The sequence below is a fragment of the Salmo salar genome, chromosome 03 (assembly GCF_965601325.2).
Source record: "Salmo salar chromosome 03, fSalSal1, whole genome shotgun sequence".
NCBI classification, from domain to species: domain Eukaryota; kingdom Metazoa; phylum Chordata; class Actinopteri; order Salmoniformes; family Salmonidae; genus Salmo; species Salmo salar.
Window position 1 is genome coordinate 3,693,023 of NC_138293.1, and position 19,478 is coordinate 3,712,500.

At 45.3% G+C, this 19,478-nt stretch overlaps 1 protein-coding gene across 2 annotated transcripts in view; it reads left to right on the forward strand.

Annotated features, from left to right (window-relative positions):
* Positions 1-19,478, forward strand: part of LOC106596458 (guanine nucleotide-binding protein G(olf) subunit alpha) — a 145,203-nt gene that overhangs the window by 48,531 nt on the left and 77,194 nt on the right. For both annotated transcript variants that reach the window (XM_045714411.2, XM_045714412.2), the window contains exons 3-4: positions 229-283; positions 1,835-1,954. In XM_045714411.2, coding sequence (XP_045570367.1) covers positions 229-283; positions 1,835-1,954 — 175 coding nt within the window. The remainder of the gene's footprint in view (positions 1-228; positions 284-1,834; positions 1,955-19,478) is intronic.

A 19,478-nucleotide genomic window follows, 5' to 3' on the forward strand; every position in this document is an offset into this window, starting at 1 on the left:
GGTAGAGATATCTTGTACTGGTAGAGATATCTTACTGCCTGTCTGGCCTGAACCCGTACCAACTCTAGTGTGTTAACATCAGGGCCTAGAACTGGAGTGGAACCTCACTACCTTCGACGTGTGACCTTTTTGTTGTTGTTGATGGTCTTAGACGTGCACTATTGTGATGTTGTTATCTTGTTGGTTACTGTCTCCTCACGCCTGTATTCTGTCCTCCCTTTTTCACAGAGAAAAGAAACAGAAAATACAAGATATTCGGAAAAACGTGAAGGATGCGATAGTGGTGAGTAGGATATTATTCATCTGTGTCTTTCCTGTTTTTTTACTTCAACTAGTGGGTTACTGGATTACTCTGTCTGCGTCGCAAATGGTACCCTGTTCCCTGTACTGTATAGTGCAGTACTTTAGATCAGGGCCCTGTTCCCTGTACTGTATAGTGCAGTACTTTAGATCAGGGCCCTGTTCCCTGTACTGTATAGTGCAGTACTTTAGATCAGGGCCCTGTTCCCTGTACTGTATAGTGCAGTACTTTAGATCAGGGCCCTGTTCCCTGTACTGTATAGTGCAGTACTTTAGATCAGGGCCCTGTTCCCTGTACTGTATAGTGCAGTACTTTAGATCAGGGCCCTGTTCCCTGTACTATATAGTGCAGTACTTTAGATCAGGGCCCTGTTCCCTGTACTGTATAGTGCAGTACTTTAGATCAGGGCCCTGTTCCCTGTACTGTATAGTGCAGTACTTTAGATCAGGGCCCTGTTCCCTGTACTGTATAGTGCAGTACTTTAGATCAGGGCCCTGTTCCCTGTACTGTATAGTGCAGTACTTTAGATCAGGGCCCTGTTCCCTGTACTGTATAGTGCAGTACTTTAGATCAGGGCCCTGTTCCCTGTACTATATAGTGCAGTACTTTAGATCAGGGCCCTGTTCCCTGTACTATATAGTGCAGTACTTTAGATCAGGGCCCTGTTCCCTGTACTGTATAGTGCAGTACTTTAGATCAGGGCCCTGTTCCCTGTACTGTATAGTGCAGTACTTTAGATCAGGGCCCTGTTCCCTGTACTGTATAGTGCAGTACTTTAGATCAGGGCCCTGTTCCCTGTACTGTATAGTGCAGTACTTTAGATCAGGGCCCTGTTCCCTGTACTGTATAGTGCAGTACTTTAGATCAGGGCCCTGTTCCCTGTACTGTATAGTGCAGTACTTTAGATCAGGGCCCTGTTCCCTGTACTATATAGTGCAGTACTTTAGATCAGGGCCCTGTTCCCTGTACTGTATAGTGCAGTACTTTAGATCAGGGCCCTGTTCCCTGTACTGTATAGTGCAGTACTTTAGATCAGGGCCCTGTTCCCTGTACTGTATAGTGCAGTACTTTAGATCAGGGCCCTGTTCCCTGTACTATATAGTGCAGTACTTTGGACATTTTTTACATTTTTTTGTCATTTAGCAGATGCTCTAATTCAGAGCAACTTACAGGAGCAATTCAGGATAAGTCCCTTGCTCAAGGGTACATCGGCAGATGCTTCACCTAGTTGACTCAGGGATTCAAACCAGGGACCTTTTCGGTTACTGGCCCAATGCTCTTAACCACGGGGGGGCCGATCACCGAAAGGTGGCCGGGAGAAACCAAACGGCATGGAGCCAGATGACAGCCTAGTAGTCCTTGTGTAGTTGACAGTAGCCCAGGGCCCTACGTAGGGAATAGGGTGCAGCCTGTGTTAGATTGGACACCCCAATCCTATTTCCCTGATTTAAAAAAAAAAAAGTTAAGCTTATGATGTTATTTATCCTGTATTTCACAGCCATCTTAACGGCGGTGTGTTTCTCCTGTTTCTAGACGATCGTGTCAGCGATGAGCTCCTTGATGCCCCCAGTCACTCTAGCCAACATCGAAGATCAGTACAGAATCGAGTACATCAAAAGCATAGCTCCTCTCTCGGATTTTGACTACACACAGGTAAGATGTCTGTTTTTAGGTTGTCATTCAGGTGTGTGTGAGTGAGAGAGAGCTTGGTGTGGTCAACAACAGTGGATTGATTTGAGACATGTATAATGTGTGTGTGTGTGTGTGTGTGTGTGTGTGTGAGAGAGAGAGAGCTTGGTGTGGTCAACAACAGTGGATTGATTTGAGACATGTATAATGTGTGTGTGTGTGAGTGAGAGAGAGCTTGGTGTGGTCAACAACAGTGGATTGATTTGAGACATGTATAATGTGTGTGTGTGTGTGTGAGAGAGAGCTTGGTGTGGTCAACAACAGTGGATTGATTTGAGACATGTATAATGTGTGTGTGTGTGTGTGTGTGTGTGAGAGAGAGAGAGCTTGGTGTGGTCAACAACAGTGGATTGATTTGAGACATGTATAATGTAGGTGTTCAGCAGTTGTTATAATGGATGCCATTTTGTTCAACTTTGCATTTATGTTTTTAGTTCCTCTTTTCCATTCCTCTTCATTTCCCCCTGCCGTGTGGCTGTGAGGGAAGATTGGAAATGTTGTTTGACTTTTGTATCTTCCTTAATCGACAGATACATTTCAACTTTTGTCAGTTTAGTGATGGAGTTTCCTCTCCAGGTTAGTTCCCTGTCAGCAGAACTACTTTAGACCAGAGCCCTATGCCACCCTATTCCCTATATAGTGCACTACTTTAGACCAGAGGCCTATGGTACCCTATTCCCTATATAGTGCACTACTTTAGACCAGAGCCCTATGCCACCCTATTCCCTATATAGTGCACTACTTTAGACCAGAGCCCTATGCCACCCTATTCCCTATATAGTGCACTACTTTAGACCAGAGCCCTATGCCACCCTATTCCCTATATAGTGCACTACTTTAGACCAGAGCCCTATGCCACCCCATTCCCTATATAGTGCACTACTTTAGACCAGAGCCCTATGGCACCCTATTCCCTATATAGTGCACTACTTTAGACCAGAGCCCTATGGTACCCTATTCCCTATATAGTGCACTACTTTAGACCAGAGCCCTATGCCACCCCATTCCCTATATATAGTGCACTACTTTAGACCAGAGCCCTATGGCACCCTATTCCCTATATAGTGCACTACTTTAGACCAGAGCCCTATGCCACCCTATTCCCTATATAGTGCACTACTTTAGACCAGAGCCCTATGCCACCCTATTCCCTATATAGTGCACTACTTTAGACCAGAGCCCTATGCCACCCTATTCCCTATATAGTGCACTACTTTAGACCAGAGCCCTATGCCACCCTATTCCCTATATAGTGCACTACTTTAGACCAGAGCCCTATACCACCCTATTCCCTATATAGTGCACTACTTTAGACCAGAGCCCTATGGTACCCTATTCCCTATATAGTGCACTACTTTAGACCAGAGCCCTATGGTACCCTATTCCCTATATAGTGCACTACTTTAGACCAGAGCCCTATGCCACCCCATTCCCTATATATAGTGCACTACTTTAGACCAGAGCCCTATGGTACCCTATTCCCTATATAGTGCACTACTTTTTACCAGAGCCCTATGCCACCCCATTCCCTATATAGTGCACTACTTTAGACCAGAGGCCTATGGCACCCTATTCCCTATATATAGTGCACTACTTTAGACCAGAGGCCTATGCCACCCCATTCCCTATATATAGTGCACTACTTTAGACCAGAGCCCTATGCCACCCTATTCCCTATATATAGTGCACTACTTTAGACCAGAGCCCTATGCCACCCCATTCCCTATATATAGTGCACTACTTTAGACCAGAGCCCTATGACACCCTATTCCCTATATAGTGCACTACTTTAGACCAGAGCCCTATGCCACCCTATTCCCTATATAGTGCACTACTTTAGACCAGGGCCCTATGACACCCTATTCCCTATATATAGTGCACTACTTTAGACCAGAGCCCTATACCACCCTATTCCCTATATAGTGCACTACTTTAGACCAGAGCCCTATGCCACCCCATTCCCTATATATAGTGCACTACTTTAGACCAGAGCCCTATGGTACCCTATTCCCTATATAGTGCACTACTTTAGACCAGAGCCCTATGGTACCCTATTCCCTATATAGTGCACTACTTTAGACCAGAGCCCTATGGTACCCTATTCCCTATATGGTGCACTACTTTAGACCAGAGCCCTATGCCACCCCATTCCCTATATATAGTGCACTACTTTAGACCAGAGCCCTATGGCACCCCATTCCCTATATATAGTGCACTACTTTAGACCAGAGCCCTATGGTACCCTATTCCCTATATAGTGCACTACTTTAGACCAGAGCCCTATGCCACCCCATTCCCTATATATAGTGCACTACTTTAGACCAGAGCCCTATTCCCTATATAGTGCACTACTTTAGACCAGAGCCCTATGCCACCCCATTCCCTATATATAGTGCACTACTTTAGACCAGAGCCCTATGGTACCCTATTCCCTATATAGTGCACTACTTTAGACCAGAGCCCTATGGTACCCTATTCCCTATATAGTGCACTACTTTAGACCAGAGCCCTATGCCACCCTATTCCCTATATAGTGCACTACTTTAGACCAGAGCCCTATGGTACCCTATTCCCTATATAGTGCACTACTTTAGACCAGAGCCCTATGGCACCCTATTCCCTATATATAGTGCACTACTTTAGACCAGGGCCCAGAGGGCCTTGGTCAAAAGTAGTGCATCATGTAGGGAATAAGGTGCATTGGGGACTCAGTCCCCTCTCAGTACTCAGATTGGGCCATATTATCCATCTGGGACCATGAGGATGAGATTTCGCTGCAGTCTCCCGAATGGCATCCTATTCCACTCCCCGAGTGGCGCAGCGGTCTAAACCACTGCATCTCAGTGCTAGAGGTGTCACTACAGACCCTGGTTCGATTCCAGGCTGTATCACAACCGGCCGTGATTGGGAGTCCCCATAGGGCGGGGGGTAGGCTGTCATTGTAAATAAGAATTTGTTCTTAACTGACTTGCCTAGTTAAATAAAATACTTTTTTTTTTTTTTTAAATGCTTTTGGCTTGAGACAGAAAAGTAGTTCTCTAGATATAGGGAATAGGGTGGCGTTTGGGACACGGTGTTCTGCTTGGTTTTGATCAGGGTCCTGATTAAGGTCCGGTCACATGACAGGCCAAATGGAAATACACAGACAGTGTTTTTCATCGTTCTGGAAATCATCTTTCTTTGAAAATCGATGTACTCTTTCAGTCGCTGCGGTGTGGTGACTGATAATTGTAGATGTTTATGTACTGGACCGTAGCAGATGTCCGTTTTAAACGCTGGGGGCACGGATATACAGTATTAAGACATATATATATATATATATATATATCAAAAGGTTCTCAGTTGATTCTTGTCAGGGTAGCAGACAGTGAAGCCGTCTCCTGGTGGTGAGGATCATTACGCTGCAGGCCTAGTTTATAATCTAGTAGTTACTAGAGATCGTCCCAGACAAGTTCAGATTGGATTTATGAGGTTGACACTTGTTTGCTTACTGGATGTCATGTCATCCTAATATCACCCGTTGTAATCCACGACTTTCTTCTGAGATGTTTTTTCCTTTTTTTTAAAGAATGGTGATGACAGCATGAGGAGCATGACTAGCTATACACTGACAGGATTATAGCCTGTCTGTCTGCACGGTAACGGGGGCCTGTCTGTCTGCATGGTAACGGGGGCCTGTCTGTCTGCACGGTAACGGGGGCCTGTCTGTCTGCATGGTAACGGGGGCCTGTCTGTCTGCATGGTAACGGGGGCCTGTCTGTCTGCATGGTAACGGGGGCCTGTCTGTCTGCATGGTAACGGGGCCTGTCTGCCTGCATGGTAACGGGGCCTGTCTGCCTGCATGGTAACGGGGGCCTGTCTGCCTGCACGGTAACGGGGCCTGTCTGCCTGCACGGTAACGGGGCCTGTCTGCCTGCACGGTAACGGGGCCTGTCTGCCTGCACGGTAACGGGGCCTGTCTGCCTGCACGGTAACGGGGCCTGTCTGCCTGCACGGTAACGGGGGCCTGTCTGTCTGCACGGTAACGGGGCCTGTCTGCCTGCACGGTAACGGGGCCTGTCTGCCTGCACGGTAACGGGGCCTGTCTGCCTGCACGGTAACGGGGCCTGTCTGTCTGCACGGTAACGGGGGCCTGTCTGTCTGCACGGTAACGGGGGCCTGTCTGTCTGCACGGTAACGGGGCCTGTCTGCCTGCACGGTAACGGGGCCTGTCTGCCTGCACGGTAACGGGGGCCTGTCTGTCTGCACGGTAACGGGGGCCTGTCTGTCTGCACGGTAACGGGGGCCTGTCTGTCTGCACGGTAACGGGGGCCTGTCTGCCTGCACGGTAACGGGGGCCTGTCTGCCTGCACGGTAACGGGGGCCTGTCTGCCTGCACGGTAACGGGGCCTGTCTGCCTGCACGGTAACGGGGGCCTGTCTGCCTGCACGGTAACGGGGGCCTGTCTGTCTGCACGGTAACGGGGGCCTGTCTGTCTGCACGGTAACGGGGGCCTGTCTGTCTGCACGGTAACGGGGGCCTGTCTGTCTGCACGGTAACGGGGGCCTGTCTGTCTGCACGGTAACGGGGGCCTGTCTGTCTGCACGGTAACGGGGGCCTGTCTGTCTGCACGGTAACGGGGGCCTGTCTGTCTGCACGGTAACGGGGGCCTGTCTGTCTGCACGGTAACGGGGGCCTGTCTGTCTGCACGGTAACGGGGGCCTGTCTGTCTGCACGGTAACGGGGGCCTGTCTGTCTGCACGGTAACGGGGGCCTGTCTGTCTGCACGGTAACGGGGGCCTGTCTGTCTGCACGGTAACGGGGGCCTGTCTGTCTGCACGGTAACGGGGGCCTGTCTGTCTGCACGGTAACGGGGGCCTGTCTGCCTGCACGGTAACGGGGCCTGTCTGCAATTTCAATACAAATGTGATTTAATTGTGCCACCCTAGTGGGTACTACAGGTCTAAGTTACAGCGTTGTGATGGGGTGGCACTGGGAGGACCAGCATTGTGATGGGGTGGCACTGGGAGGACCAGCATTGTGGTGGGGTGGCACTGGGAGGACCAGCGTTGTGGTGGGGTGGCACTGGGAGGACCAGCGTTGTGGTGGGGTGGCACTGGGAGGACCAGCGTTGTGGTGGCACTGGGAGGACCAGCGTTGTGGTGGGGTGGCACTGGGAGGACCAGCGTTGTGATGGGGTGGCACTGGGAGGACCAGCGTTGTGGTGGGGTGGCGTTGTGGTCCTCTCTCTGTGTGTGACTGGTCCTCTCTCTGTGTAATCTCATCCACCAGTCGTCGTCTTCTCTCTGTCAAACCGTCTGGTTTTCACAGCGCATCAGAATGGAAGTCCATGGCAGGAGAGACGAACACAGCCTGCTTTTTTTTAATTGGCTGATCTCTGTCCATCACCATCTAGTGTACCCTTTAGAACCCCACCCCCCACGTTGTGGATTTCAAAGCGTTAAGCAGCACAAGCTCTATAAACAAGGAAGTGAGTTCAGAAAATCTAAAAGTACACATCTTAGAAATAATTTGCTTAAACTTTATTTGCCCGAACTCAGAATCAAAGGTTAGGGTTAGTTTTAAAAATCAGATTTTAAGAAGAGAAATTGTAGAAATTGGCAGGGTTTATGACTTTGTGGCTGTGTTAACTACTCTCCCGCCTCGATTTAGAGCCAAGCCTCATAGTCGCGTTATTCGTTCAGAATTTGAGTTAATTTGCATATCACTCAGTAAATCCACATCCCCTGTTTCAAACAGTCTCACACTCTTACTAGTCTCTATGCACCAGCAATTAGAGCCTAGTGATGATGTTAGTCTCTGTCTGCCTGGGGGGGCCCCGGTCTCTGTCTGCCTGGGGGGGCCCTGGTCTCTGTCTGCCTGGGGGGCCCTGGTCTCTGTCTGCCTGGGGGGGCCCTGGTCTCTGTCTGCCTGGGGGGGCCCCTGGTCCTCTGTCTGCCTGGGGGGGCCCTGGTCTCTGTCTGCCTGGGGGGGCCCTGGTCTCTGTCTGCCTGGGGGGGCCCTGGTCTCTGTCTGCCTGGGGGGGCCCTGGTCTCTGTCTGCCTGGGGGGGCCCTGGTCTCTGTCTGCCTGGGGGGGCCCTGGTCTCTGTCTGCCTGGGGGGGCCCTGGTCTCTGTCTGCCTGGGGGGGCCCTGGTCTCTGAGCTACTGGCTGTACAGTGGGGTTAAAGACCAGGCCAGGTCCTAGTTTAACAACATGTCCCTGTTTGTCATCATCCACATCACTTACAGTGGGGGAAAAAAGTATTTGATCCCCTGCTGATTTTGTACATTTGCCCACTGACAAAGAAATGATCAGTCTATAATTTTAATGGTAGGTTTATTTGAACAGTGAGAGACAGAATAACAACAAAATAATCCAGAAAAACGCATGTCAAAAATGTTATAAAATGATTTGCATTTTAATGAGGGAAATAAGTATTTGACCCCTCTGCAAAACATGACTTAGTACTTGGTGGCAAAACCCTTGTTGGCAATCACAGAGGTCAGACGTTTCTTGTAGTTGGCTACCAGGTTTGCACACATCTCAGGAGGGATTTTGTCCCACTCCTCTTTGCAGATCTTCTCCAAGTCATTAAGGTTTCGAGGCTGACGTTTGGCAACTCGAACCTTCAGCTTCCTCCACAGATTTTCTATGGGATTAAGGTCTGGAGACTGGCTAGGCCACTCCAGGACCTTAATGTGCTTCTTCTTGAGCCACTCCTTGGCTGTGTGTTTTGGGTCATTGTCATGCTGGAATACCCATCCACGACCCATTTTCAATGCCCTGGCTGAGGGAAGGAGGTTCTCACCCAGGATTTGACGGTACATGGCCCCGTCCATCGTGATGCGGAGAAGTTGTCCTGTCCCCTTAGCAGAAAAACACCCCCAAAGCATAATGTTTCCACCTCCATGTTTACGGTGGGGATGGTGTTCTTGGGGTCATAGGCAGCATTCCTCCTCCTCCAAACACGGCGAGTTGAGTTGATGCCAAAGAGCTCCATTTTGGTCTCATCTGACCACAACACTTTCACCCAGTTGTCCTCTGAATCATTCAGATGTTCATTGGCAAACTTCAAACGGGCATGTATATGTATTCTTGAGCAGGGGGACCTTGCGGGCGCTGCAGGATTTCAGTCCTTCACGGCGTAGTGTGTTACCAATTGTTTTCTTGGTGACTATGGTCCCAGCTGCCTTGAGATCGTATATTAGAGGTCGACCGATTAATTGGAATGGCTGATTAATTAGGGGCGATTTCAAGTTTTCATAATCGGAAATCAATATTTTTTTTACGTGGATTTGGTCGTTTTTATTTTTTAAATAATTTTTGTTATAATTTTTCTTTAAATTGTTTCTTTTTTTTAGTATATTTTTGTTTATTTATTTTGTAATTTTTTTTTTTAGACCTTTTATTTAACTAGGCAAGTCAGTTAAGAACACATTCTTATTTTCAATGACGGCCTAGGAACGGTGGGTTAACTGCCTTGTTCAGGGGCAGAACGACAGATTTTTACCTTGTCAGCTTGGGGATGCAACCTTACGTTAACTAGCCCAACGCTCCAACCACCTGCTTTACATTGCACTCCACGAGAAGCCTGCCTGTTACGTGAATGCAGTAAGAAGCCAAGGTAAGTTGCTAGCTAGCATTAAACGTGTCTTATAAAAAACAATCAACTAATCATAAACACTAGTTAACTACACATGGTTGATGATATTACTAGTTTATCTAGCCTGTCCTGCTTTGCATATAATCGATGTGGTGCGTATTCGCGAAAAAGGACTGTCTTTGCTCCGACGTGTACCTAACCATAAACATCAATGCCTTTCTTAAAATCAATACACAGAAGTTCTTTTGTGTTTTTTCCATTTGCAAATAATCGCACCAACTGTTGTCACCTTCTCACCAAGCTGCTTGGCGATGGTCTTGTAGCCCATTCCAGCCTTGTGTAGGTCTATAATCTTGTCCCTGACATCCTTGGAGAGCTCTTTGGTCTTGGCCATGGTGGAGAGTTTGGAATCTGATTGATTGATTGCTTCTGTGGACAGGTGTCTTTTATACAGGTAACAAGCTGAGATTAGGAGCACTCCCTTTAAGTGTGCTCCTAATCTCAGCTCGTTACCTGTATAAAAGACACCTGGGAGCCAGAAATCTTTCTGATTGAGAGGGGGTCAAATACTTATTTCCCTCATTAAAATGCAAATCAATTTATAACATTTCTGACATGCGTTTTTCTGGATTTTTGTTGTTGTTATTCTGTCTCTCAACTGTTCAAATAAACCTCCCATTAAAATTATAGACTGATCATTTCTTTATCAGTGGGCAAACGTACAAAATCAGCAGGGGATCAAATACTTTTTTTCCCCCCTCACTGTAGCGCTAACCTTAGTGTTACCAGTGGGGTCCATATCCACAGAATGAGATCATTCTCAACCTTTTTAATGCTGAATTAGCCATTCGTTACTTGTCATGTTGTCGTACCTTTAATCAAACACAATACTGGCTTCCAGTATATCTAGCTTTTGCTTGTTGATTTGATTTCCCCTTTTTAGAAGATAGATGAGTGTTATGTGGGGTTTTTTTCTTTTTTACATCTGAAAGATTATAATGCTTCAAAAGTGGGTTAACTGTTAGATCTTAACCCTACTGTGACTTGAAGTAGGGCAACTGTTGAAGGAAGTAGTAGTATGTAGGTTCCCTCTACTTTGAACTATACACAGCCTTTGACTTATTACAGATTTTGTTGTTAGTCTGAATTCAGAATGTATTAAATATATTTGTTTCTTACCCATCTACTACACACAATACCCCATAATAACAAAGTGAAAACATGTTTTTTTAGAAATGTTTGCAAAATTTATTGAAAATGAAATGCATAAATATTTCATTTACATAAGTATTTACACCCCTGAGCCAATACTTTGTAGAAGCACCTTTTGGCGTTGTTTACAGTTTTGAGTAGAGGTCGACCGATTTTATGATTTTTTTTTTAACGCCGATACCGATTATTGGAGGACCAAAAAGCCGATACCGATTAATCGGCCGATTTTTTAAAATACGTGTGTGAGTGTGTTATGTATGTATATATACATATACATACACACACACACACACACAGCTCTGAAGTGACAACGACACTGAAGACTCTGCTTAGGAGACAAATACTCTCAACTGTTTGAATAATAAAATTACAGTTTAAGTTACCTGTGATGAATGCTGAAAACAAAAACTGTAATTTCTATAAGCAGGAAATCCTATTTTAATAATGGGCATGGTAAGAATTGACTACCAAAGTGCGAGTCATAATTCCCATGACACCTTCTAGCAAAATCTGAAAAGCGGTTCCTTCATTTATTCCATAGGATATTTTTTGATTAATTTAAAATAAGGTCTGTTTTTGGTTAAGGCTTACACCACCTTGCCAATTTTATAACTCTGTAGATATCCATAGGATATAACTCTGATCAATATAAGCGAAGATGCATTTTTTTTTGTAGAGTGGATTTATGAAAGTGAGATTTACACGGGTATCAAAACGCCGAGGCGGTTTAAGCACAAAACACAGACCTTATTTGAAGTAGATCAAGACATTCTCTATGGAAGACATGAACGGTAAAATAACGAAGGAACCCCTTTCAAGTTCAGCCGCAAGTTATTACAGGAATTATGACGCGTCGACTATTTCTCTCTAAACCACATATCTTTGACTATTACGAGCCTGCTGCTGCCTACCACCGCTCAGTCAGACTGCTCTATCAAATATCAAATCATAGACTTAACTATAATATAATAAACCTTAGGTCATTAATATGGTCAAATCCGGAAACTATCATCTCGAAAACATTATCCTTTCAGTGACATACGGAACCGTTCCGTATTTTATCTAACGGGTGGCATCCATAAGTCTAAATATTCCTGTTACATCGCACAACCTACAATGTTGTTTCATAGTTCTGGAAAATTCTGGCAAATTAGTTCGCAACGAGCCAGATTCTGTATACCCTGATTCTACGTGCAACGAACGCAAGAGAACTGACACAATTTCACCTGGTTAATATTGCCTGCTAACCTGGATTTCTTTTAGCTAAATATGCAGGTTTAAAAATATATACTTCTGTGTATTGATTTTAAGAAAGGCATTGATGTTTATGGTTAGGTACACGTCAGAGCAAAGACGGTCCTTTTTCGCGAATGCACACCACATGATTATATGCAAAGCAGGACAGGCTAGATAAACTAGTAATATCATCAACCATGTGTAGTTAACTAGTGATTATGATTGATTGATTGTTTTTTATAAGACACGTTTAATGCTAGCTAGCAACTTACCTTGGCAACGTAAAGCAGGTGGTTAGAGCGTTGGGCTAGTTAACGTAAGGTTGCATCCCCAAGCTGACAAGGTAAAAATCTGTCGTTCTGCCCCCTGAACAAGGCAGTTAACCCACTGTTCCTAGGCCGTCATTGAAAATAAGAATGTGTTCTTTAACTGACTTGCCTAGTTAAATAAAGGTCTGGGGTTTGGCTGTGCCACTCAATGACTTTCACATTCGAGTTCTGAAGCCATTCCAGTGTTGCTTGGGGGGTCATTGTTCTGTTAGACTGGGGCAAAGATTCTCATCAAGGATTTGCCTGTATTTGTCTCCATTCGTTGTTCCCCTCTATCCTTACTAGTGTCCCAGAACCTGCTGCTGAAAAGCATCCCCATAGCATGATGCTGCCGCCACCAGGCTTCACGGTAGGGATGGTGTTGAGCTGTGCCTGGTTTTCTCCAGACAGCACTTTTCATTCAGGCTCAAGAGTTCAATTTGTCTCATCAGACCACAGAATCTTTTGTCTTACGCGCTGAGTTTTTGCAAACTCCAGACATGCTGTCATGTGCCTTTTTTTTCCTCAGGAGTGGCTTCCGTCTGGCCACTCCCTCCATAAAGCACAGATTGGTAGAGTGTCCTTCTCCCATCTCAGCCAAGGAACTCTGTAGTTATGTCAGTGATCATTGGGTTCTTGGTCACCTCCCTGGCCGAGGTCCTCCTTTCCTGGTTGTTCAGTTTGGTCAGACAGCCAGCTCTTGGCAGAGTCTGAGTTGTTCCATCTACGTCAGTTTCTGTGGACCTCCATGGTATAGTTTTGATTCTGACGTGCACTGTCAACTGTGGGACCTGGTTTCTTTCTAAGTCATGTCCTAAACGATTTACTTGGCCACAGGTGGTTTCCAATCATTTGGATTCACCTGAGCTCAATTTGATAGAAGATAAAGGTTTCACTTTGTCATTATGGAGTATTTTGTGAAGATGGGTGAGGGGAAGAAAAAAAATATATTTCAACCATCTTGAATTCAGGCTGTAACGCAACAAAATGTGGAATAAGTTAAGGGGTATGAATATTTTCTGAAGGCACGATGTTACATTACATCATAGGATAGACCATTTTATTCAACATGTTTATAAAAACACTTTTATTACAGTTTTTATGAGTGTGTCCCATAAAGACGCACCCGTAGCCTAAACACGTTTTACAGGTGTAGCTGGTTGTTATTGGTAGCCTCAACACGTTTTACAGGTGTAGCTGGTTGTTATTGGTAGCCTCAACACGTTTTACAGGTGTAGCTGGTTGTTATTGGTAGCCTAAACACGTTTTACAGGTGTAGCTGGTTGTTATTGGTAGCCTCAACACGTTTTACAGGTGTAGCTGGTTGTTATTGGTAGCCTCAACACGTTTTACAGGTGTAGCTGGTTGTTATTGGTAGCCTAAACACGTTTTACAGGTGTAGCTGGTTGTTATTGGTAGCCTCAACACGTTTTACAGGTGTAGCTGGTTGTTATTGGTAGCCTCAACACGTTTTACAGGTGTAGCTGGTTGTTATTGGTAGCCTAAACACGTTTTACAGGTGTAGCTGGTTGTTATTGGTAGCCTCAACACGTTTTACAGGTGTAGCTGGTTGTTATTGGTAGCCTAAACACGTTTTACAGGTGTAGCTGGTTGTTATTGGTAGCCTCAACACGTTTTACAGGTGTAGCTGGTTGTTATTGGTAGCCTCAACACGTTTTACAGGTGTAGCTGGTTGTTATTGGTAGCCTAAACACGTTTTACAGGTGTAGCTGGTTGTTATTGGTAGCCTGAACACGTTTTACAGGTGTAGCTGGTTGTTATTGGTAGCCTAAACACGTTTTACAGGTGTAGCTGGTTGTTATTGGTAGCCTGAACACGTTTTACAGGTGTAGCTGGTTGTTATTGGTAGCCTGAACACGTTTTACAGGTGTAGCTGGTTGTTATTGGTAGCCTAAACACGTTTTACAGGTGTAGCTGGTTGCTATTGGTGTTAATCACATCGGTGCTACAGTCAGAGGCTCCATCTGTAGCGAGTGAAATGGGAGATTTCTAATCAATGCTAAATGTAATAAAAATAAATAAATAGGAAATGAGGAGGCTAAATGAGGAGGCTAAATGAGGAGGCTAAATGAGGAGGCTGAATGAAGTAGGCTGAATGAAGTAGGCTGAATGAAGTAGGCTGAATGAAGTAGGCTGAATGAAGTAGGCTGAATGAGAGGCTGGAGGGGCTAAATGGAGGTTGGCTAAATGAGGAGGCTACAGTGATCTACCAACAGGCTGTTTCATATGAAGGGAGTTGTTGTAGACAAGGACGAGGAGCGCAGCAAAATGGACTCTATTATCTAGCATGCTAGATGTTAACTTCGCTGGCTACTGTAGCTAGCTAGCTTCTTTACAACGGTTTTGATGCAGCCTAGACGAGCACTACTGTACTGGGTAATATTTGATAGACAGAATATGATATACAGTGCATTTGTAAAGTTTTCAGACCGCCTTCACTTTTTCCACATTTTATTACAGCCTTGTTCTAAAAGTGATTCAATAGTCCCCCCCCCCCTCCCCCTCATCAATCTACACACAATACCCCAGAATCACAAAGCAAAACCGGTTTATAGAAATGTTAGCAAATTTATAAAAAATGTAACACTGAAATATTACATTTACATAAGTATTCAGACACCTTTGCTCAGTACTTTGTTGAAGAACCTTCGGTAGTGATTACGGCCTTGAGTCGTCTTGGGTATGACGCTACAAGCTTGTCAGACCTGTATTTGGGGAGTTTCTCTCATTCTTCTCTGCATATTCTCTCAAGATCTGTCAGGTTGGATGGGGAACGTCGCTGCACAGCTATTTTCAGGCCTCTCCAGAGATGTTTGATCGGGTTCAAGTCCGGGCTTTGGCTGGGCCACTCAAGGACATTCAGAGACTTGTCCCGAAGCCACTCATGCGTTGTCTTGGCTGTGTGCTTAGGGTCTTTGTCCTGTTGGAAGGTGAACCTTCGCCCCAGTCTGAGGTCCTGAGCGCTCTGGAACAGGTTTTCATCAAGGATCTCTGTACTTTGTGCCATTCATCTTTCCCTCAATCCTGACTAGTCTCCCAGTCCCTGCTGCTGAAAAACATCCCCACAATATGATGCTGCCACCACCATGCTTCACCGTAGGGATGGTGCCAGGATTCTTCCAGAAGTGAAGCTTGGGATTCAGGCCAAAGAGTTCAGTCTTGGTTTCATCAGACCAGAGAATCTTGTTTCTCATTGTGTGAGAGTCCTTTAAGTGACTTTTGGCAAACTCCAAGCAGGCTGTCATGTGCCTTTTACTGAGGAGTGGCTTCCGTCTGGTCACGACCATAATGGCCTGATTGGTGGAGTGCTGAAGAGATGATTGCCCTTCTGGAAGGTTCTCCCATCTCCACAGAGGAACTCTGGAGCTCTGACAGAGTGACCATTGGGTTCTTAGTCACCTCCCTGACCAAGGCCCTTCTCCCCCGATTGCTCAGTTTGGCTGGGCGACCAGCTCTAGCAAGAGTCTTGGTGGTTCCAAACTTCTTCCATTTAAGAATGATGGAGGCAGGCCACTGTGTTCTTGGGGACCTTCAATGCTTCAGACATTTTTTGGTACCCTGCCCAGATCTGTGCCTCGACACAATCCTGTCTCGGCTCTCTACAGACAATTCCTTCGACCTCATGGCTTGGTTTTTGCTCTGACATGCACTGTCAACTGTGGGACCTTATATAGACAGGTGTGTGCCTTTCCAAATCATGTTCAATCAATAGAATTTACCACAGGTGGACTCCAATCAAGTTGTAGAAACATCTCAAGGATGATCAATGGAAACAGGATGCACCTGAGCTCAATGTTGAGTCTCATAGCAAAGGGTCTGAATACTTATGTAAATAAGGTATTACTGTTTTATTTTTTTTTTACATTTACAAAAAATGTTGCTTTGTCATTATGTGGTATTGTGTGTAGATGGATTATATATATATATTTTTTAATCAATTTTAGAATAAGACTGTAAAGTAACAAAATTTGGAAAAAGGGAAGGTGTCTGAATACTTTCTGAATGCACTGAGTGTATACATCTGATGCGACTCGTAATGAGACTAAGCAATCAGCCCATTTTAAAATATTTATCTGGCTCTATAAGCTAAATAGCAAGAGACTACAGTTAAACCATGTGCTATCAAGTATTATGAGTTTAGCTGACTTAGATCAAGGGATGGTCATGAGGAGCGAATATCAAAGCAGGTATTATATAATGACTTGGTAAAAGGAATGATTTCACATACAAGGCATAACGCTTAAGTTACAAAAACATTAACAACTATTACAAAGCATACTTCTAGACATTTTAAGATCCTAAGGTTTCTTAGAAGACAAAGCATGAACAAAGAGATTGCCTACGAGGCCCAGAACAGGACAGGATAAGAGACAGATCTCCATTCCATTTATAACGTCCGAAGGTGTAATCTCGCGTGGGGGTTCCTCGGTTGGGTCCCGTCTGGCGTTGGGGGTTCCTCGGTTGGGTCCCGTCTGGCGTTGGGGGTTCCTCGGTTGGGTCCCGTCTGGCGTTGGGGGTTCCTCGGTTGGGTCCCGTCTGGCGTTGGGGGTTCCTCGGTTGGGTCCCGTCTGGCGTTGGGGGTTCCTCGGTTGGGTCCCGTCTGGCGTTGGGGGTTCCTCGGTTGGGTCCCGTCTGGCGTTGGGGGTTCCTCGGTTGGGTCCCGTCTGGCGTTGGGGGTTCCTCGGTTGGGTCCCGTCTGGCGTTGGGGGTTCCTCGGTTGGGTCCCGTCTGGCGTGGGGTGTCTGGGAACCAGATGAAGGAGCCATACATGTCAACATTAATACCATAGTTCCAATGTCAAAATTTGAAATACACTACCGGTCAAAAGTTTTAGAACACCTACTCAGCCAAGGGTTTTTATTTATTTTTACTATTTTCTACATAGTAGAATAATAGTGAAGACATCAACACTTTGAAATAACACATATGGAATCATGTAGTAACCAAAAATGTGTTGAAGAACCTGTCATCAAGGCAAAGGGTGGCTACTTTGAAGAATCTCAAATATAACTTTTTTGGTTACTCCATGATTCCATGTGTTATTTCATAGTTTTGATGTTTTCACTATTATTCTACAATGTAGAAAACAGTAAAAAATAAAGAAAAACCCTTGAATGAGTAGGAGATCTAAAACTTTTGACCGGTAGTGTATATTAAACTAACCTGTGTGGGCCTCCTGGTGGAGGTATATTAAACTAACCTGTGAGGGCCTCCTGGTGGAGATATATTAAACTAACCTGTGAGGGCCTCCTGGTAGAGGTATATTAAACTAACCTGTGAGGGCCTCCTGGAAGAGGTATATTAAACTAACCTGTGAGGGCCTCCTGGTAGAGGTATATTAAACTAACCTGTGAGGGCCTCCTGGAAGAGGTATATTAAACTAACCTGTGAGGGCCTCCTGGTAGAGGTATATTAAACTAAGCTGTGAGGGCCTCCTGGAAGAGGTATATTAAACTAACCTGTGAGGTAATGAGTAATTCATCAGAATCAAAATCACAGACAAATGGACAGAAGGGGGAAGAAAGGTATCTGTACTCCATCCACCGGATTTGAATCAGCAATAACCACAAAGGACTCTCAAGACGATCAGAAACCATAAGAACCCGTCTGCAAATTGGACAAAATGGCCTCAGTCACTCTCACCAAAAGATAGGACATGAACCTGTGTTGTCCTAACTATCCAGCAGCAGAAACTACAGATCACGTCCTCCTTCACTGTCAAGCTTATGAACATCAAAAGGCAAACGCTCAGAATAATGTTTTGTCTTTTATTTAACCTTTTTTTTATTTAACTGGGCAAGTCAGTTGAGAACAAATTCTTATTTACATTGACGGCCAACCCCCGGCCTCCCCTAACACAGACGACGCTGTGCCAAGTGTGCGCCGCCCTATGGGTCTCCCGATCACGGCCGGTTGTGATACAGACCGGAATCGAACCAGGGTCTGCAGTGACGCCTCTAGCACTGAGATGCTGTGCCTTAGACCGCTGCGCCACTCTGGAGGCAATGATCGCACCCCTGTGATTTTTTTTTTTTAAAGTTTCACCCTCTCCAATTTACTGAAAACAAACAGTTGTACACGTAGCTGTACTTCCTCATTCATGTCGACTAGAGGGAACATTCTAGAACACCTCCGTAGTCTCATCACACTCCAGTCCAGTAGGTGGCGGTAATGCACCTAATACGGCTATGCACACTGCAACAAGAAGAAGAAGAAACCTTCTCAACCCAATCAAACGATACCAAGTTTACAGTTTACTGACCACCCAAGGCCCAATCTCCACAGGGTGTCACAGCATTAAAGGCTTGTGTGGAGGGCCGTTGTCAATGACACATCATTCCAGAGAAGACAGAACCCCTTTTTTCTTTCGAGTAGTCATTTAGAGTTCACCCTGTCCAGATACAAGTTACCACAGAGATCACACATCCGTATAGATAGCATCAGAGTTCTCCTCAGAGATCATATTACCACAGAGATCACACATCCGTATAGATAGCATCAGAGTTCTCCTCAGAGATCATGTTACCACAGAGATCACACATCCGTATAGATAGCATCAGAGTTCTCCTCAGAGATCATGTTACCACAGAGATCACACATCCGTATAGATAGCATCAGAGTTATCCTCAGAGATCATGTTACCACAGAGATCACACATCCGTATAGATAGCATCAGAGTTATCCTCAGAGATCATATTACCCACAGAGATCACACATCTGTATAGATAGCATCAGAGTTCTCCTCAGAGATCATATTACCACAGAGATCACACATCTGTATAGATAGCATCAGAGTTCTCCTCAGAGATCATGTTACCACAGAGATCACACATCTGTATAGATAGCATCAGAGTTCTCCTCAGAGATCATGTTACCACAGAGATCACACATCTGTATAGATAGCATCAGAGTTCTCCTCAGAGATCATGTTACCACAGAGATCACACATCTGTATAGATAGCATCAGAGTTCTCCTCAGAGATCATGTTACCACAGAGATCACACATCTGTATAGATAGCATCAGAGTTCTCCTCAGAGATCATGTTACCACAGAGATCACACATCTGTATAGATAGCATCAGAGTTCTCCTCAGAGATCATGTCCGATAACAGACATGGATAATA